At 48.4% G+C, this 20,189-nt stretch overlaps 4 protein-coding genes and 2 non-coding genes across 7 annotated transcripts; 3 read left to right on the top strand and 3 right to left on the bottom strand.

Moving 5' to 3' along the window:
• Positions 1–2,310: 2,310 nt before the first annotated feature.
• E1B28_003416 (uncharacterized protein) lies at positions 2,311–8,011 on the top strand (the record flags this gene model as incomplete). Its single annotated transcript, XM_043160397.1, has 16 exons — positions 2,311–3,015; positions 3,075–3,194; positions 3,256–3,363; positions 3,424–3,623; positions 3,672–3,771; positions 3,822–4,018; positions 4,073–4,086; positions 4,139–4,193; positions 4,256–4,418; positions 4,476–4,622; positions 4,677–4,877; positions 4,932–6,136; positions 6,191–6,418; positions 6,472–6,513; positions 6,565–6,895; positions 6,968–8,011. 16 exons carry the CDS (start codon positions 2,311–2,313, stop codon positions 8,009–8,011), a joined length of 4,860 nt encoding a protein of 1,619 aa, XP_043002353.1.
• A 213-nt stretch (positions 8,012–8,224) lies between these two features.
• Positions 8,225–9,785, bottom strand: E1B28_003415 (uncharacterized protein). Its single transcript, XM_043160396.1, has 6 exons — positions 9,477–9,785; positions 9,377–9,417; positions 9,188–9,319; positions 8,910–9,131; positions 8,643–8,854; positions 8,225–8,586 (listed from the first exon to the last, which is right to left on the bottom strand). Exons 1-6 carry the CDS (start codon positions 9,713–9,715, stop codon positions 8,449–8,451), a joined length of 984 nt encoding a protein of 327 aa, XP_043002352.1. The 5' UTR covers positions 9,716–9,785; the 3' UTR covers positions 8,225–8,448.
• A 1,550-nt stretch (positions 9,786–11,335) lies between these two features.
• Positions 11,336–11,426, top strand: E1B28_003414. The gene has a single exon. It is a non-coding gene; the product is annotated as a tRNA-Gly (tRNA).
• A 148-nt stretch (positions 11,427–11,574) lies between these two features.
• On the bottom strand, positions 11,575–14,997 carry E1B28_003413 (uncharacterized protein). 2 transcript variants are annotated; one of them, XM_043160394.1, is made up of 3 exons: positions 13,085–14,997; positions 12,132–13,024; positions 11,575–12,053 (listed from the first exon to the last, which is right to left on the bottom strand). In XM_043160394.1, exons 1-3 carry the CDS (start codon positions 14,666–14,668, stop codon positions 11,738–11,740), a joined length of 2,793 nt encoding a protein of 930 aa, XP_043002350.1. In that variant the 5' UTR covers positions 14,669–14,997; the 3' UTR covers positions 11,575–11,737. The 2 variants fall into 2 exon arrangements, with proteins under 2 accessions (XP_043002350.1, XP_043002351.1); XM_043160395.1 differs by having other exon boundaries at positions 11,575–13,024.
• A 189-nt stretch (positions 14,998–15,186) lies between these two features.
• On the bottom strand, positions 15,187–15,292 carry E1B28_003412. Its single transcript has one exon. It is a non-coding gene; the product is annotated as a tRNA-Gly (tRNA).
• Positions 15,293–16,557: 1,265 nt separating this feature from the next.
• Positions 16,558–20,076, top strand: E1B28_003411 (uncharacterized protein; the record flags this gene model as incomplete). Its single annotated transcript, XM_043160393.1, has 10 exons — positions 16,558–17,159; positions 17,219–17,704; positions 17,757–17,819; positions 17,876–17,922; positions 17,973–18,348; positions 18,405–18,971; positions 19,038–19,321; positions 19,394–19,521; positions 19,587–19,692; positions 19,755–20,076. 10 exons carry the CDS (start codon positions 16,558–16,560, stop codon positions 20,057–20,059), a joined length of 2,964 nt encoding a protein of 987 aa, XP_043002349.1. The 3' UTR covers positions 20,060–20,076.
• Between the last annotated feature and the right edge of the window lie 113 nt (positions 20,077–20,189).

Genomic DNA, 20,189 nt, shown 5'->3' with positions numbered 1-20,189 from the left:
TGGTTCTACATCCATTGATCCTTTTCAACAGATGAACAAGACTGGTCAAAACGTGATTTGGTCTATTTTGGTTCGACATCTCGACGTCTGCGCTTCAAAGAGGTTCAGCTACGATCCAAACCCGCTTCAGATGCTGCTTTCGGAGTTGATGCCGATCGTGGAAATGATGAGCAAACCAATCCAAATTTTTCGAAAGCTCGGTTCCTTAAAACCTCTAAAGCCAACGAGGCCCGCGAAGGAACCAACAAAGCACGAAGCCGAAAGTTCAGCTAGAGGGGGAGGTGAAGGCAGGGAAGGCCGAGGATTCTAATGCACCAAACCCTACGAGACGGTCGGGAAGGAAAAACGCAAAGCGCAAACGACGACACGATGAGGATAACGCAGACGAATCAGTCCCGAGGCTGGACACTGAAAGCTGAGCGCTGAACGCCTGTCAACTCAGTCATTAGTTGATGAATTTTTCACGATGAAATGTGAAACTTCAACCATTTTTGGTTTCCTCAGTTCATTAGATCCCCATGACGAAGAGAGAATGTGTGATCCACATCCTTCCATCCTCCAACATTCGTCCCTACTGTTAGGGTCCTCTAATTCTCGATTTCGATGCCTGAACGACACTGTTCAAACCTCTCATATGCTCCACCATACCATTTCTGTCAATATACTATGCTCTGCCGCACGAGCGCGAGGGAGGCCTCACCTCCTTTTACGCACTTTCTTCCATACCCTTCACAGGTGGCCTTCTATATTCACCCCCCTCTTCACCTCAAGACTCATACGATCAACACTGTACCTCACGAACGCTCCGTCTCTCATCCCAACTCCAAAAATCTCACTTCGGGATCAAAAGCCCATATGACCGCAAGAAGCCTGAACCTGAAAAACGTGAGGCACACGCACGAATGTCCCATTCTGCGTCAATCACCCAGCGCCAATCTTCTGTCATATCAAACGAGAGATGGAACTTCCTTACGCTCAGTACATTCTCGCTCGAGTTTCAGTCCCTTCAAACAGGTCACAGCCTCTATTACGACGATAGAGAGGCCGGTTTTCTGGGTCGGGTTGTTAAAGACTCGTAGGGTTTCCCATTCCGGTACCCCAGGTCGAATCTTCGAAAGACGCTATTCACTGCATGAGATGTGATTTCTATGGAGGAGGGTTACTTTGTTGTGTAAGGTGACGATAAGCACTGAGGTTCATGAACGATCGATGAGGAGATACATCAAATAATCCTTACATTAGCGTCAAGTTTTTGTGTGTGGGTTTGTGGGTCCAATTTCGTCATTTTGTTCCACGAGATTATTGTACTTCTCTCACCTTTTCGGTTGGACAAAGAGAATTTTACAGTTTCGAATAACGAAATAATGTACAGTGAGCTCTCTATTCTTTCCTTTATACCATCAAGTGGAAACTTAACGGCGACCTTATACAGAATTTGGCAGAATTTGTGCAACAGATCTCAATCCTAATCAGGCGTTGCCTCGCAGTAAAGCATCTTGTGTCATTATATCACGTAGGCAGGTGCGCTATAGTATTTTTGTTTTCCTACGTACATAAATGTTCAACGGAATTTCGGCTTCAGCTTTACAAGCAACTACGGCCAAGATTTTCTGTCAAATGGTATCGATGCAGCTGCCGAGCGCTGAACATTGAATATTTGAATGGCTATTCATTTGGTTGTCTATGTACCGAACCACCGGGGTTCTCTTACCTCACCAGCATTGCGACGCCATGGCGGATTATACGGGGCTCCCAAGGATTCAGCTCAGCATCCAGACCATCCGAGTTTCAAGGTTATACGGCGAAAAACTCGTAAACAATTTTACATGGCGTCACGCAGATCCCGTCATGGATATCCAACAGCTGCCATCAAGCCGCACTTCGCAAGTTGTAGCGATGGTTCCCCTTACATCCAGGATCCCATCAATCCCAACGCGTGTTTGATCGTCGTGCGCGAAACGTACGCTACAGTGTACCGTATTTCCAATGAATTTATTAGCTGATGCCAAGTATCACATCTCTTATGTATCACGGCAGCGTTTCTGTGGCCCACGATCGCCTCTTATTATAATCCTCACCTTCAACCTTTTTTTGTTCACTCCTTGCCCACCTATCCAGTTGCGCCAGCCCACACACTTGTTTCTTTTCGCACCGCCAACTATTGTATAGCGTTGCTTTCAAACTTACATCTCAAATCGGTAAGTCGCGGTACCTGGCGAGTCTTCTTCTGACAACCCTTTTACTAGCTCATAACGCCTCATCGGTCAATTTATATTTCCCACATTCACAGGAGGATAGACAGCACCCATCATGTCGTCTTGTCCATCAACTGGCACCAGATACGGTGTCTGCCCTGCGTCCTCTAATGTCTTCGCTGGTTATGGACCCAGAGGGTGTGCCTGGCTAGGTACTTCACAACCTTCTTCTGCCACTTTATACGGCGCGCCTCAAGGACCGGATGCAATTCAGACAGCCCTCGAAAAGGAGAGAAAAACAATTGTCGAAGTCTTACTTCCCACCGCACCTCCCAAAGATCTCTCCTCCTCGAGGGCTATGCTCCAAAATGCCGATTCTTTGAACCCACGTGAGCTCGATGTACTCGCTATAGCGCTTGGTGCCCCAGCTCGTCGAGTCCTAGAAAGGGCGGACAATATCGGTCCAAGAACTGGTTGGCGAGATGGATTCCTCTCGACGAAGCACGGTCTTTGCCCGGCTGATCCCAATGTGGCCCCGGCTGCGCTGGCGCTCACGCAAGGAAGAATTTGGTCGGACCTTTGTGCACGTCTTCCTGGGTTGATTGCTCGAGGAAGGGTGCGTGAAGCCATTCTTGACTTACCTTTAGTTGGCGCAAGCCCCGAAACGATACCTGATGCGGCGCTGTGGGCCGCAGTTGTGTGCTTAGGGATTCTGGCGAGTATCTGGAGGTATGAGGAAAATAACGACGGGCATGAAGGGATCAAACACCTCGGCGCACGCAAAGAGATTTTCTACAATATTCAAGGAGAACTGGACGAGGTGTGTGATTGTCCATCTCAGACTAGTTCATCTCGGTTTTGATAGTTATCTGTTGATAGGAACCTGAGACCAAAGGCATCCCACGGAATGTTGTAATACCATTTCGACAGGTGTGTGTACGGTTAGGACGACCATTACCGTACCTGTCCCAGTCAGATGTATCGTTACACAACTACAAGGTATGTAGTTCTGAGCCGCTATTATGTCATCTAGCCTAGACCAGGACTTCCCATTCCGTAGATACGTGACCCCACCTCAGTCTATCCTTACCTTGCTCGTGCCGAAAATATGGATCTCCGGTGGCCTATCTTCAATGACCGCGGTGAAGCAATGTTCTTACTATGTATGGTCTGTGTCATGACATCCTGTTCGGTTTATGGTCAGTGGTACTCATTATCTTTGATTCAGGCGGAAGTCCATGGCCTCTTCACACCCGGTCCTGACCTCATCGCTCGCTGTCAAGAGTGTGTTATGGAAAAGGATAATGAAGGTTTACTAGTCGAGCTACTCAAACTGAAAGAGGTTGTCGATCAACTTTCATACGTATTTCACAAAATATCCGTCAACCCGCACGCAGGCGAGAACTTCGCTCCTCCAGCTGCATGGGGGTAAGTTTCTCGGTATCGTTTCTCAACCCATGTCTCAACTTAACATAGGCAGGGATATGCGAAGTTTTCAGCGCCACTCTCCAAGAGACTACCCGCACTCTCTGGATTGTTTCTTCCCATATTCCAGGTCATGGACACTTTCTTGATGGTAAGTATCCTGACATCCTCCGTACCCGCGTTTTTTTTACTTGCCCACAGCGTCAAAATTTCAAATCCTTTCTCGGAGTTGAATCCATTCATCTTCGAGCATGGATGCCTCTCAATGTTCGAGCTTTCTTGGCTGCCATAGAGAACCATTATCCAGCGGTACCATATATAAAGGCATCCAACGATCCTCGCCTTATCGGAGTATTGGATGCAATTGTGGAGAGTTATGCTGGAGAGAAGGGTTTCATGTAAGTCAACACAATTCCCCCCGCCTTTTTCTTTATTTAAACGCTGATTTCCAGGGGAACACATCGATGTTGGTGCATTAACCCTCCCACCTGTTTTCGAGCACTGATGTCCATACAAAGACAAGGTTTACGGATTCCTAGAGGTTGTGGCGAAGACCGGACGAGTTGAAACCAAGTACGTGATCGTTGTGTCCTTCTCGTTCTGTTTTTTCGATTTATGTGTGTGTGATCACTCAGTGGAAACGCCGGTGCTGCTGATGCTGCTGGTCGGCCATGGCAGGAAGTTCACCGAACACTGGCTGACTCGATGAAAGAACGTCTCGAACCGTACAGATCAAAAGCAGTGTTAGATATCGAACCCCATGAGATGCGAGGAAGCTATGATGAATGTCGGTTCTGGGTATGAAATGCTCGTGTTTTAACGTTCTATTCTATAAGCTGTTGTCCATTTTTTCAGGCGAAAATTGTCAAGCGTGAATCGATCGACGACGATCCCAACCGCGCTACCGGCAAAGTCACCTTTGATTTGAAGAACGTTGGATTAACTTTCATTCCTGGAGACCGACTAGCGCTCATGCCAATGAATTCTTGGAATGATATAGAGGTATGTTGGATGTTTTTGGATCCGCAAGACATTTCCCTAATTGACGGAAATTAGAAAATCGTCGGCGCTCTTGGCCTTGTTGATCTACTTGACGCGAACGTACCGCTTGATGCACATACTCCAGACGCCGCAAAATGGAAACGATTTGCACAGCATGAGGCTGAGTGCTCAAAACACGAATATCCACGCCTGACAGTCCGTGATATCTTGCGGAAAGGGAAACTCGCTCCTCTCACTAAGGAGATGGTAATGAAGGTGAGGGTTTCTCAGCGCCTCGACATATTTATGACTAACGGCTATGCCACCCAGGTTCATATGACGGTCCACACCTCGACCGCTACGCTCCGAGTTCTTGGATCCGATACCTGGCCTGTCAATGGCTCGCTCGGTGATCTCCTCATCCTTGCTCTGAATGAAGTCAATGAGCAAGTTTGGGATGAAGCATTTTCTCTGGACGATTTCTCCTGGCTCCTTTCCCTTGTCGCTCCAGAGGTACCTCGTACCTATTCCATCTCCTCCTTCCCGTTCGATTTGATGCCGGAATCCCTCGACCTATCCGTTGCAAGAGCCGAACACGAAGTTAGCCCTCTATTACTGCCTCCTGATTCCAGAGGTATTAAGGTCATGAGACCTGGTGTTTCCAGTGGGTTCCTCAACCCTGACCCTACGTTGGACCATGAACCCAGACATCATTTGACGAGCAAGGGTTACGAGGAGGAGAAGATTCTTGTGGGAGTCTCACGTCCGTTGAACTTCCAGCTTCCCATCTCGCCCTCCGCCCCGGTGGCCATGTTCGCAGGCGGTTCCGGAATCGCACCGTTCCGAAGCTTTTGGCAAGCACGTATCGGTTCTGGAGTTATTGGTCGTAATATCCTCTTCCTGGGCGTTCAATCTCGCCAGAAGTTCTTGTACAAACATGAGCTTCGAGAATATGTTCTTTCCGGAAAGCTAGAGCTTCATGTTGCTTTCTCCCGAGACTCGAATGGACTGTTTTACGACCCTGTTGCGAGGGATCTCGTAGAGAAGCGGACGGAACCACGATACATTGACCAAACCATCATGGACCATGGACCGCTCGTTTGTGATATGGTGATCTCGACAAAGCTTGGTGGACATGGAGGCTACCTGTACGTCTGTGGCTCCTTATCTCTATATGAGACCGTCATGTCCGGCATACGGAAAGCACTATACAAGTATCGAGCTGTAACCAGCGGAGGTGTTGATGAAATGCTTGCTCAAGCGTTCGCAGAGAGAAGGTTCATGCTTGATGTGTTCATGACTCCACGTACGATGAGCGAGAACGAGAAATCCATCCCGCTGAGCGAGCTTGCGAGACATACTGGACATAGGGAGAAGAGCAGGATGTGGATTGGTGTGCATGGATGTGTTTATGATGTCACGGAATTTCTGCCTATTCATCCTGGTGGGACGATGATTGTGGCGGGATCTGCAGGCTTGGACGCCAGTGTCACTTTCGATGAAGTGGCTCATACGTCTAATCCAGAGGTTATGAGGTAGTGTTCGGTCGACTTTATTCTAATTTGTGCTAATCTTTCTTTCGTTTCTAGTCTTCTCGGGAAGTACTTCATCGGATATCTCATGCCCAAACCCACGTTCCAATTGCCAGAGGTCAACGACTTATATGACCTTTGGGTGGACTACCTGCGGACTTGTGTCGAGAGTTTGACTACCCTTTATTTCGAAGTAGATACGTTACAGAAAGATGCCAAGACTTGGTTTTCAGGTGGTCTCCTTTCGACTCATGCCATTCGTAAATTCTACCAGCTTCAGAGCCGGTTAGTAATACTTTTTCATTCTATACCGATGTCTGTTTCATGACCCGTCACAGGCTTCTTACCTCGACTGGTTTTCCCGTTCTGTTTGGGTCCAAGTGTGTTTCTTTTTAAATTTCTGAATAGTAAACTTACAGCTCCGCAAACAGGTTACAAGAACTCTACCTCCAACTTTCGTTTTCCATCGCCAATAGCGACGATCAGTCCCTACTCCCAGACGTCATCGGTACCATAACCCATGCTACCTCCAGTCCAGCTGCCATTCAAGCCCGTAAAGAGATAGCAGAGCTCGGCGAGTTCGTCAGTAACGCAGCAACATCCGCTCCTGCTTTCGAACACGGTATCATCAGCTACACCAGAAACGTTCTAAACCTGGACGTTCGATTCCTTGAATATGTTCGGGAGGACATTTGCGCTGGCTACGATGCTTTCCTTCGCGTACGTGATGTCCTCAAGACCTATCCGAACAAGGAGAAGCAGGTAAGCTCCCCAAGTTCCACAGTTATTTACTTCCCTATCTTGAGGCTGATACAAAAAACAATGTCAATGTAGGCACTACACAAGATCTCAACAATCCTCATGTCCTTCCTCCAACGTATTGCCGAACGAGTGGAGAGTTTCTACGTCGATCTTGCTGCACAATCACTTTATCATCCAGAGCGAGAAGCTAACCCTGCGCGTGCTCGATGGCGATTTATCCATCGTCGTATCAAGGATGGCAGTTTCTTCGTCTTAACCAGGGACCTCAAAGCGGGTGCTCGTGGAGTAGAGATGGATCTGAGGAGCGAGGGGGGTATGAAAGCCTCCAACACGTTCGGACCCGAATCCAGAGGTGGTGGCAGGAGGAAGAGAGAGAGCGTTACTTTTGATCAAGTGTTATTTCAAGCGGTGTCTACAGTGGCCAAGTCGCCTACCATCCAGAGGAGAGCCCGAGAAGATGAAATTGAAACGCCACGACCGGGTGCGGCGATGACGATGACGACTACCACGAGGCCATTGAGACTTGCAGATGCTCATACTGCTCGAGCAAAAAGAGGACGAAATGTAGAGACTAGTTTTGAGGAACAGATATCTGCCAGGGCAACGAACCGAATGTCGGTGTTTATGCAAGGGCGGATGAAAGATATTCGGAGGTTGTCAAAGAGTATGAACGGATCGTTTTCACTCGATCATGCTTTGGCGGTTTATGGGAACGGCGATGGTGTAGGTAGTGGCAGCAGCAGCAGCTCATATCGTCTGGGTGGTAGTAGGAACGGAACAGGTTCTCCGGGATCTGCCACGAGCGATTTTGAGTACGCCTCTAGTTCCTCAGATGCATCTGACGTAGTACCACGACCTGTTGCTGTACCCATGCCATTGTCGTCTTCGTCTCGATCGCATAGTCGGGCATCAAGTCGCCAGACATCGTTGGACAAGTTGAACGGGACACCCACATCATCACGGTCGCTTTCGATATCAAGGAAGGACTTGCATAATGCAACGTTTGGGAGGAAGTTGTCGGTCTATGGTGGCTCTAGGTCTGGTGGTTCACGGGCTGGTGATTCTTCGTCCAAGGAGAAGGTTCCTCCGTTACCGCCCAAGGGCAGCCATTGGTGATTCATTTGCAAGATTACTTTTTATAAAACTTTCTTCTACATCTACGTCTAGAGAGGTTCGGATAATCGGGTTGATTCGATCATGTTGCACAGTAGTCCAAAAAATTCTAGAACTTTTACACAAGTAGCTCTACGGGGAGGCCGTGATTGCGAATGAATGCGACGGCGATTTCTTTGTCTCGTCTTCGTCAGGAACTCATGAACTCACGACCTGTAAAAAGGAATGGACTGCTGTATTCATGTTTTGGCAAGCAAGAGCCTGGCGGGTAACCGAAGTAACTAAGAAAACGAATGGTTAGTGGATAGTCCACAACCTCCTTTATATGAGGAGCAAATTACACAGGAAATGTCTACGTATACCGTTGTTTTTGTGTCATTACTCAAAATGAATGGATAGTATGAAGAGGGGGTAGGGGTAGGGGTATATGAAGTTCCATTTTATACATCGTGCTTCCTCTCCGCTGATGTTCTTGGAGGGTCACGGATGAAGACGTTGTCGCCCTTGACGTTGAGGAAGGAGTATTCCGCAAGATCAACCGTTGCACCGCGATTGTAGTTTTGGTAAACCAAGTTGGGCTATAGAAATAGATGGTTAAGTCAACACGTGTAACCTAGGATGAATGAGAACCCACCTCAGTCCAGAAAGGTCTGAGGCCAGCATCTTCAAGCATCTCCCACCATGACAAGAACTCCTCAAAAGACTTGTTCCAAGCGTGGATTTCGAGCTGAAGCTGACCAAAGGGAAGAGGAAGGCCGGCGCTTGTGTAGGACTTGATGAGCGTAGTCAACGTCTCAAACTCCCAACTCTCAATGTCGACTTTGAGAATATCAATGTGGGAGTGTCCTGCGAATGATAATTTAGTGAGATAGACCCGAGGATGTGCAAGATGCATACTGACCATTTGTCTTCATCAAAGAACTGAGGGTGAACATAGCGGGTTCATCGCCAACTGCTGGCTTATTGCTGCCTCCGAGTTTGTAGGGATAGAAGTGAGTTCTGTGCTCTTGCGACTTGGTTATTTGAGGGCCGAATGAGTGGACAGTAAAGTCATAACCCCAAATTTCGCAATGATTGGTGTTGGCAAGAATTTCAGCCTCGAAGGAAGATTCATGATTGATACCTATTGGAAATTCGTGGAGTTGGTGACAGGCGAACGAGGATGGTGAATGAACGCACCGAATGAGTAGACGACACAGTCCTGCTTGTTCTCTATACGTGTGATACCACAAACCCATTTTCCACCGTCACCAAGAGCTCCCAGACGTTGAATATCGTGAGGGCAGTTGTAAGCGGCAGGGAAGAAATCCCCTGATAGAAATCGTTAGATTGCCGCGAACTGCTCGAGTTGAGGGCACATCAACTCACAAACAGTATATGCAGGCCACGGGTCCTTGTCAGCAGGGAACCTGATTAGAAAAAAATGGTTAACCACAAGAACTTCTGTTCCCTGTTGGGAACGGCCTACATTTGCACGTCAGCAGGAGTTGGTCCAAACTTCTTGATCAATCCTCTTCTGTCATCTAGAAGCTTTTTGTAGATGGTTTCTGCTCGTTCTAAACGTCCTGGCAGCTCAAGATCGTATGGGAAGCTCAACCGCTTGAATTGAGGCTCTGGCGAAAGAGGATTAAGGAGGTAGAAGGTTGTTCCAAGAACGACGAGAACGAAGATGAAGTACTTCGGGTGTCGAGACCAGATACCAGGCATGATGAATGTCGGGGTTGTAGAAATTTTTATTCACGACAGTTGAATGTGGTGAAGGGGGGAAGTAAAGAAATCCTCGGGAGGTTTCTATATATACTTTTTTACGTATTACTTGTGTTATATAACCTAATCATATCCTTATATATCCTTATATTATGGGACAAATGTCACGATTATCAGTGATTTAGCTTCGAAATTTTGATCTATGTGGGGTAAATTGAAGTGGAGATTGAAATGTGCTATACTGTAATCCCAATATCAAAGAACTCGGCACAAACGGCCGGGTCATGAGCTTGTTTGATATTCGGCAGGACGGGGTGCACCCGGAATATCTCGGACACACCAGGTCATGATCCGGCCTGCGGTACCTCACTCCAGCGCCGTGATACTTAGGATGACTGCCAAATCCATTGAAATTCAAACATATTGCTCCTTGAGAGTAACTGGTCCAAACGCCATGGAGATTACTGAGAACGCCTGGAGGCTGAGAACAGTCGAGCAGCGGAAGCCTAAATTAACGCCCAACTTTGCACCCCCGAAACCTAAGATGCTGCTAAGATGAAAAATAACTTAGTCAATGCGGGAACATCGTCCAATGGGATTGAAGGTCGGGATCACAACGACCCAGAGGGTACGAATATTCTGCTTCGCTTTGCGCATTGCGTGGTAGTTCCTATGTTGCAGTCTATTTCTTCTACTGTCCAGGGAACTGTTGGATCTCATGCAAAATTGCGGGAGTTTGGAGGATACAGGATACGATGAGTTTAAACTTGACCATCAGCTGGGACAGTGTTAGCTATTTCTGTACATAACTTGTTCATCATATAAGCCAACTGCCACTCAGTACATATGGTTTATGTCGGAAATTTTTTATCATTCTGATATCATGACTCATATGTGGCTACCCAGAAAAGAATGGACCATGGAGAACAACGGTAACCTGATGTCACCATCATCCACCCTGATGTCCAGGGAGTGTCCGAGTCGTGAATAGAATTTTGCGAGTGCAGGAGTGTGGTGAATTCGAATGATTTGGAACGCCGCCAAGCTTAAATCATACAAGGGCTTGCTTTGGCCGTGCTTTGACCACTGGAGGGGGGCGATGTTATAGCGTTTGAGGCCAATTTTTTGAAGCTTGATGAAAGTGATCCGCCTTTCAATATCAGTAACTGACAGTTGACTGACAGTTTGTTCCTGCAAAGGCGCTATCATGTCGTCAACCCTTCGCCCAGCTCCACCGTCATTCACTAATCGGTCGTAACATATCCGTGGTCGAATCTCGATGGTGATCACCGTACCCTACGTGAACATCGCCTGAGATGATAACCATTGAAGCTTGAAGTGAAGTGTCGCAAAGTTCAAGCGGACTCGGAATACATATTCATCGCGAGTTTAACGATTACCTTCCGGCAACGAGAAATAGAGACGAAAGGAACTCACCCCTAGGCCCGAGTAAGTACCATCTGTGACGTTGTATAGGCGGTGCATTCTACAACCAACTAATTTGTTACTATTTTCGTTCAAGTTAGATTTGAAAGAATAAGCGAGAGTAGAAGGACAGGAGGAACAACATGAAAAAGCATTCTGGTAGGAGATATAAGTCAACTAACCATTTGTATAAGTACACCGTTGGTGAAGTGGTTATCATGCTTGCCTTCCATTACTGTACGCCTATTGAAAGCAAGCGGCTCGGGTTCGATTCCCGAACGGTGTAATGTATCTGCGACCGTAGACGCTATTTTTCTTCTATTTCATTCAAAAAACTGAACGGCGTTACCGTTTTCCTAACTCATTAACCTAGCTTAGTTCGAACGGGTATAACAATCCTTTCGGAAACTTCACTCGAACCATTTCAAAAACTCCGAATACTAAAAATCCCGGTATATTTATTACGATCGTATATCTAAACATGGGGCGGGTAACATGAGGTAGAACGTAACATTATCACAGCAAGGTAGTCCATGGGTATTAACGTGTATGAAAGAGTCCGAGCCCGAGTCCGAGTCCTTCTTTTGTTTTGCATTCTCACTCCTCACCCTCCCCAACAAACTCCATCAAAGCCCTAACACCCCTAGGCCCCATCGTCCCCTTCGCAAAACAAACATAGACAGGATCCTCAACAGCTCCCATCTTCGCTCTAAACTCACTCTTCCCATACAACTTGAACTCCGTAGCTAAAACTTGATACAGATGTTCAAGAGACTTGACAAGAAGATTCCGACTACCAAATCCATGCAGAGTTTCCAAGCACGCCCGAGCTCCAGCTCCAAACGTGACTTGAGTCGCTCCTGTGGAGGCTGCAGCATCCAGAGCAGTCAAAACAGTATATTCAATGGCTCCGCTGTAAAAAGAGGAGAGAAAATTATTTTTTTTTAACAATACAAAACGAACAATCCGTTTGGGGGGGGGGGACACTCACGAAGGCGCCCCAGGAAAATCCAACGCCCACTTCACCTGATACCCATGTTCCGCCGCCAACTGCGTAAGCACCACAATCGCATATACCTCTCCTTCCTTCCCCATCCCCACAAAATACATCCTATGCTCAGAATCCCTCCACGGCGCCAACTGCGTCAAATGTACCTGTCTCCCCTTATTCTTCCTCTCCTCCACCCACTCCCTAATCCTCTCATCCGTCCTCTTCACAATATCCTCAGGTGGCATCTCCCCCTGCTTCGTCTCCAAAACCCTAACACCCTCCTTCTTCGCATGCCTCACCTTCTTCTGAACAGCCGCATCCTGGACAGCCCGATTATCAACCGTATCCGTCCGATCCTCCGCAACACACGATATAGTCTTCCACCCCATATCAGCCCCAAGCACACCCTCCACAGCTCCAGAAACCAACATCCATATCGGTTTCCCCACATGTTTCCTCACCCAAGGAATAAATGCGTTGATGACTTCTCCGTGTTGTTTAGGATCACAAAGTGGATCTCCGACGATGATCGCGTATCCCCCTTTGGCTGGTACGTATCCGATAGCAGCGCCTGTGGGGAGATGCCGCCATACCCGATATCGGTCGTCTGTCCACGAAGTGTTGGATGCGTCGCCGTAGTTGGCTATTAATTTTTCTAATGGCATCAAGACGCTGATTTCTTTTTCCGTCTGTGGTGGTTCGATGGTAGCATCTGCAGAATCCCAAGGGGGGTTCATCGTATCGCATTCGGGGTGGCGGAGTGCAGGGGGTATATGATCGGCTGGGAGAGATTTGGGGTCTCGGTGGAAGAGAGAGGCGTGTCGGATGTCGGGGAGGTTGAGGAGGAGCATCACTAGCCGTTCGAGGCCAATCCCTCCTCCTGCGTGTGGTGGCTGTAAGATGATGATTGGTTAGTGATAGAAGCAATGGGACAAAAAGAGCGAGAAACTCACGCAGCCCCATCGGAACCCTTGCACGTACTCCTTCAACGCACCAGCAACTACAATTCCCAAGTTGGCCATCCGTTCTTCCAACATCCTCGCATCATGAATCCTCTGACCGCCCGAAAGAATTTCCTGCCCTCTCAAGAAAATATCGAAACTGTTCGTCGTCCTGTCATCCTGAGGATCAGGCATCGTATAAAACGGCCTCGGTTCAGCAGGGAACTTGTCGAGGATGTAATAATCCGTTCCATACTTCTCCTTCACCAACTTCCCCAACTGAATCTCGTCTCTCGTCCCCAAATCCTCAAACTCATTCGGTGGCTGACCATCTTCATCCTCCCATCCACTCTCTTTGAGCATCTTGATGCCTTCACTAAACGGTAAAATAACCGTCTCATCCTTCCACACCAAATCATCATGAGGATACGCCTGCTTGACAATCTGGATCTCCTTCCTACACTGCTCATAAACCATCTTGAAAATATTTTTGAGGGTAGCATCAATCACCCTCATCGCCTCATGATAATGCTGCTCAAGCGTCATCTCCAAATCCAAGCCCGTAAACTCCGTCATATGCCGATGGGTATTCGAATTTTCAGCCCGAAACACCGGTCCTACTTCATACACCCTTCCCAAATCGGCAGCAATCGACATCTGTTTGCCCAACTGAGGACTTTGAGCCAAAAACGCTTTTCGACCAAAGTATTTGACGGAGAAGACGCTGCTTCCACTTTCAGTGGCACCAGCTTGGAATTTGGGTGTGTGGATTTCGATGAAGCCTTGGGAGTCGAGGTAGGAACGGAAGGCTCTGCAGACGGCGGCGTTGACGCGGAAGATGGATTGGGTGACGGGGGATCGGATGTCGATGATGCGGTGTTCCATGCGTGCACGGTCAGTGAGGTGGTGTAAGTTCTGGGTTTTGGATAGCTCGTCGCTGTAGACAGTGAATGGGACGGGTTGAGTCGGTTGAGAGATGAGATGGAGGGAGTCGATGTGGATTTCAAGGTCGTGGATGGTAGTGCTTTTGATGGGTTCTTTGGGTTTTTGAACGGTACCGGAGACGAGAACGAAAGATTCGGGTTTGAGGTGTTCTGCCCACCGGAGGAAGGTTTCGGAAGTGAGGCCTTCTTGGTGTTGGAGGACGGCTTGGATGGTTGTGATTTGTTGTCGCAAGACGAAAAAGGTGAGTTTGGGGCTCACAGCACGAACTGTGTGGACTCGTGCTCGAAACGCGACGGGTTTCTCTATGGAATCGGAGGAAAGGGATTCCAAGGAAAGGCGGACCTTGTCTCGTTCCTCGCGTTCGTCTACTTCAACGACGGGAAGGGGGCCATAGCGAGCACGTATTTCGGGGAGATCCTGTTCATAGGCTTGTTCGAATTCCTCCTTGCGACGATTATCCTCTTCTTGGAGTCTCTTTTCTGTTTTGCGTTTGATTTCTAGTCGTTCGAGTTCCTTGGAATGACGAGAGGAGGGTGTGGATGTATGACCGTTGGCGAGGGAAGACTTGGATGAATTTTTGGAGTGAGCAGGAGAAGGACTGGAGAGACGGTGTTTGACTTTGGCCAAGGCTGACTTTAATCCAGATGACATTGTATGGGGGATGTAGCGGGCGGTGCTGATGGATGGTTTATAGGGAGAGCTTTATCGTCATCGCCACTCGTGACGTAGTTTCTCCTCGACGTCATCTCTGCGTATCGCCGCTTTGATGCTCCAGAATCTGTCAAAGGCACCAAAGCATAACTTACTTACAAGCGTTCTGGAAGTTGACGATACGGTCCTGAGTGAAGGATGAGAACCTCAGAGTGGCTGGGACCTCTGTGTGTGAAATCGATACCACGTGGGCAACAGGCAAAAGTTAACGTTATTGGCCTCGAACGTTCAAGCTACCGCGTAGGATCTCACACGACTCGAGGCTCGCGAGCAATTACAGTAGAGTGGCAGACGTCGTGCCTTGATTCTGGAGCTGGCTACTTGTGGGCTGTGGTATCTCATTGTCCATATTAGACTTGATGTACTTTCACCAAAGACTGAGGAAGCGTCTATGAGTAGCGTCTATCATGCACTAATCCAATATTCAGAAGAATAAAACATAGTACAACTTCACGGTATACACCGTTCGGGAATCGAACCCGAGCCGCTTGCTTTCAATCTTGTAGAACATCATTTCTAACCATGCATGGAAGGCAAGCATGATAACCACTTCACCAACGGTGTAGCAATATGATTTCACAGAACCGCTTTCTCAGGCTGGAACCGTCCTTAGGAACTCCGGGAGCACCGATAATCCCACCAATCCCCAGTCACCAGCACCTATATATTGTGCAAACAGAATACACACGGCGAAGCGGATGGTCGCGAGCCTACCAAAGTAGTAGAAACTGCTTTGAAGTAACATCTTTGGAAGATATTGGAACTTGGAAGTGGGGAATTCAAAACTGATCATCTGTGGAGGACGGCATGGAATGGAATCCACGGTATGTTCTTCGCTCGAACCTTGGTTAGACTCAATCTGATAAGATGAAGTTAGAGTTCAGAACGACAATTCATTATCCGAGTTTGAAAAATCAGAATAATACTCGAGTTCCTGTTCAAATTTACACGACAACGCAATACGACAATTGACCAAATGACTCTCGCTCTGGCATACGAAACACGCCTGCATACTGAATCTCAAAAGGGTGTTGAAGACTACCATACTCAAATTTAGCTCATCTGTCTCAAAACGCCTCCAGCTGTGCCCGCTTGGCTTCCAGCCTGTTCAATATACTCTCCGTCTAGGCTCCGCAGGCTGTCAGATGCTCAAGGAAGTGTGTCATGAAATGAAAATTCACCCACGCCCGCAGCCTGCAGGTGAGGCAGTTGAATTGAATCCAGTTCGAACAGCTCTCTTCGAAGCCTTCGATCGTCTTTTTCCTCTCGGACCCCACAACCCTTCGCTTTAAACCATCTCCATGGTGCTGCAATGCAGCAGTTCTCGCAGGTCTTCAAACTCTCCTATGAGATCTACTATACTGTCCGAAATTACAGCACTTTTGCTATCGGCATGACTTACAGACTGCGGGCGGCGGGGTTCTTTGACGTTATGTGCATACTTACCACGACTCGGACCTTTATTTAGAATTTAGCGGAATAGTATAAAAAGGCGAGTGCAACGTGTTGTTAGCCCAGGGACCCAGCCTTGAACCCGACCATCACCATCGATTTCGAGTTCGAAGCTGGGCAGCAAGTAATTTTCAAAGGATTGAAAAATCTATTCTATATTGTTCGTCTCATCTGATGTTCCAGTGTGGTTCCAAACTCACCTTTTTTGCAGTTCTTGACATACGATGCCATCTCAAGACCTATGGACGTGTAGCCTTTGCGACCGTGATATGTCTGCGACGAGCCAACGGGCGCACTGTAATGGGAAAACGCACATGAGGAAGCTTGCAGCACAATCTGAAAAAGGACTCTGGAGCTGCGCACGGTGCGATATTCAGATGGCTATCTCCTCTAGAGAGGCCCACCTTCAAGGAAAGCGACATCTCCGAAAATCCAATTCAACCTCGCAATCAGCTCCTGCTCCCCCACCCTCACAACCAAACCTTGGGTCGGAAATGTGGACTTGTAAGCCTTGTGGTCGGCAGATGATTGTCGGCAATCGAAACCAGCATCTGCAGGGGAAATCTCACAAGGCTGCTGTCAAAGCCGCGCCTATTCCCCGAGCGGTAACTGCTTCGGCGGTGCCAGCAGCATCATCATCGCAACAATGGACGTGTGAGCCTTGCGGTCGTCGAATGGATGCCATGAGTCGCGAGCAACATCTTCAAGGGCAACGACACAGAGATGCCATCGCTCAACCATTGTCTGTCCAGGTCGCCCAGGGCGTCACCCCTTCTCACGAGGAAGGAATGTCCGAGGAAGTCGACGGTGACAAGAATGGATTCACCATCGAGGGAAGTCTTGACTTCAAAATAGTCGACCTGGCCTCTGCTGCGCGAGGTATCACACTTCAGGCGTCAGTCAAAGCCAAGGCAACGTTCCGAGCTGAGATTGTTGGGTGCACTTTGGCATCGTCCAAAGGACAACGAACGTGCTCCCCGTGCGCATCCAAATTCTGTACTATTTTTTGTCCTTCTTGCTGACTGGTTCTCACTGCAGGTTTACTGTATCTATTATCGGGCAAAATCGCACTGTCTCCCCCTCCTCCACTGTCCAACTCAAGGTCAACATGACCACTCAACACTACGGCCGTGCCGAAGATCGATTGGAGGTCACGTTGGACAGCCCTCAGCTTCGTTCACAGTTTGTCATTGCGCGTAAACTGTGCGTGCATGTTGGTGACCAATCCACCCTGAACGATTTGAAGCCCAAGATCCCTTATACCCCAAGAGACAAATCTGCGCCTCGTCAACCAGAAACTAAAATTATTCCTGGCGAGCCAGCACCGTTCTCGAGCGCTTTTCCGTATGCCAGGCAGTTACCGCGGGCGAAGATACCGGGGCCTCTTGCGAATGATTTGTCTTCGGGTACCACCAGAGAGATTATCGACAAGATGCGTTCGGTTTATCTTCCTTTGGTATTCGATAGCACAGGATATGGAAAGCACTTTAAGCATATCATATGGGCTGAGGAATACCAGATGGAGTTCGTGTTCCCCTTTGTACTTCTTCTGAACGGTTCTGACACTCGCTTCAAGTCTCGATATGGGCCATTATGATATGCACAATGCAAAGCTGAGGAAAAACAACCAATCCTATTAGTATGTGCCATGCTCCGACTTAATGCTTTGAGGGGTTCCAATAATGTCTCTGACAGTCTCGCTGTTCCGGGACTCGCTGAGAAGCGCCCTAGTGTTCTCGTTGGTATGTGGACAAATCTTCTCTATAGGATCACATAACTCATACCACCATAGGTGACAAGATCCTCGTCCAGCCCCATGGGGCCCCTACTGGAATCTGGTTCGAGGGTGGGGTTCACACTATCCGCGAAATAGAAGTCGGAATGAAGTTCAACAAGAAGTTTGCTCCAAAACCTACCGATCTCTTCTCTGTTAGGTTCAAACTGAACCGATCTTCTGTTCGTCGACAACATCAAGCGTTGGATTGGAAGGTTGTACAAGAGCGGGTTCTATTCCCTGACCCAGAACATCTTGGTTCAGGTGGTATCCCCCAGGGACTCCCCCGCAGCACGTTCAATCCTGTGATTGCGAACAATCCGAGACAGCTTCAGGCTGTTACTTCGATCCTTCATGCACCAGCAGGGTCTGTTCCATTCGTCTTATTTGGCCCGTGAGTTATATCCCCTTTCGACCGAGGTCTGTTCGCTGATTGCTTTTTTTTTAAAGACCGGGTACTGGTAAAACCGTCACCTTGGTGGAATCAATCCGCCAGATCCTCGATGCCAATCCTCACGCCCGAGTCCTCGCTTGTGCTCCTAGCAACTCCGCCGCAGACCTCATTGCGCTACGCCTTCTAGAACTAGGCCCAGAACTTCTTTTCCGCGCATACGCACAATCCCGATACGAAGACCAAGTTCCCGAAGAGCTCAAGCCGTTCACGCACCGGAATGAGAATGGCCATTATTCAGTCCGTGGGGTGGATGATGTGAAACGGTTCCGGGTGGTTGTCACGACGTGTATCTCGGCGAGTATCGTTTCGGGGATCAAAATACCTCCTGGGCACTATAGCCATATCTTTGTCGATGAGGCTGGGCAGGCTACTGAGACTGAGGTTATGGTGTCTGTTAAGATGATGGCGGATGATCAGACGAATGTTGTCTTGTGTGGGGATCCGAAACAGCTTGGGCCGGTTATTCGGTCGAGTGTTGCGAGGAGGTTGGGGTTGGGAATGTCGTTTATTGAACGACTCATGGGGAGGGAGATTTATGACGAGGTAGAGGGATATGGGATTTCGTATGTCCGATTTTTCGTGCTGTTGTTTTGGGGAGCAGGTACTGACCAAACTACTACTTACTGCAGCGTGGTGAAGCTCACCAAGAATTACCGTTCTCATAATGCCATCTTGAAGTTTCCCAACGAACAGTTCTACGGTGGGGATCTGGAACCATGTGCTGATCCTGCGGTTACCAACCTCTACCTCAATTCACCTCATGTGGTGTCTCCCAAGTTCCCTATCGTATTCCACTCCGTTTTCGGGAAGGATGAGCGAGAGGCTTCGTCACCTTCCTATTTCAACATTGACGAGGTGACAGTGGTCACGTCTATCTTGGAGAAGTTGAGGAAGGACACGAGGATTCCATTGAGTGAGTGTTGTACAGTTCAATTTCCGCTTCGTGGTACCAGTTACTGATCCTTCAATGTTGTTGCTGCTCTAGGTGACGATGACATCGGCGTCATTGCCCCATATCGCGCCCAGGTGTTGAAGCTTCGAGCTGCGTTCCGCAACCGCAAAATGGATGCTACGTCGGTAAAGGTTGGTAGCGTAGAAGAGTTCCAGGGACAAGTAAGCTTTCCCGCATACCCTCCTTCGTCGCTCCCTATCTCACTAAAAAAAAACAACATTTCCAGGAACGCAAAGTCATCATCGTTACCACCGTCCGGAGTAGCCGCGAATTCGTCGACTACGACCTCCGTCACACCCTTGGTTTCGTTGCGAATCCTCGACGTTTCAATGGTAGGTTTTTCTCCTATTCCGCCTTTACGTTTACATCTGCTGATCGATTACTGTTCTGAAAGTGGCCGTAACTCGAGCTCGGTCCCTCCTTGTCATCGTTGGAGACCCCAATGTCCTGTCCCTCGACCCCCTTTGGCGATCGTTTATGAACTACGTGTACGAGAACGGCGGGTGGACAGGGCCTGAACCTACGTGGGATACCACGGAGCCTGTGGACTTTGATGGCGGCTACGATGTTGCAATCAGAGACCAGGCGAGGGCGGAGATGGAGGCGTTCTCTAGGATGATGGAGGGTTCCACACCCGATGGACGTGCGGATGTTGAAGGAGATGTCAATGTGGATCAGCCTTGGGCTGAGATGGACTGAAGCTAGATATTTACAGCCCATCTATGTTCTCCGATCTCATTACATGTTTCTTTTTTGTAAGTTATGTGCGTAGCACTACGCATCAGTTCGTCCCAGGTGTTTCGGATTACAATCCAACATCATACGATTC

Source organism: Marasmius oreades, chromosome 11 (genome assembly GCF_018924745.1).
Source record: "Marasmius oreades isolate 03SP1 chromosome 11, whole genome shotgun sequence".
NCBI lineage: Eukaryota > Fungi > Basidiomycota > Agaricomycetes > Agaricales > Marasmiaceae > Marasmius > Marasmius oreades.
This window is presented reverse-complemented; position numbering and strand designations above follow the sequence as displayed.

Coding starts and splice junctions, on each gene's coding strand:
- E1B28_003415 (XM_043160396.1), bottom strand. CDS start 9,715: ATGCCTGGTATCTGGTCTCGACACCCGAAGTACTTCATCTTCGTTCTC. Junction 9,132..9,187: donor CTGTGTCGTCTACTCATTCG/GTGCGTTCATTC, acceptor AATTTCCAATAG/GTATCAATCATGAATCTTCC. Junction 8,587..8,642: donor TCAGACCTTTCTGGACTGAG/GTGGGTTCTCAT, acceptor CTATTTCTATAG/CCCAACTTGGTTTACCAAAA.
- E1B28_003413 (XM_043160394.1), bottom strand. CDS start 14,668: ATGTCATCTGGATTAAAGTCAGCCTTGGCCAAAGTCAAACACCGTCTC. Junction 13,025..13,084: donor AAGGGTTCCGATGGGGCTGC/GTGAGTTTCTCG, acceptor ATCATCTTACAG/CCACCACACGCAGGAGGAGG. Junction 12,054..12,131: donor GATTTTCCTGGGGCGCCTTC/GTGAGTGTCCCC, acceptor CTCTTTTTACAG/CGGAGCCATTGAATATACTG.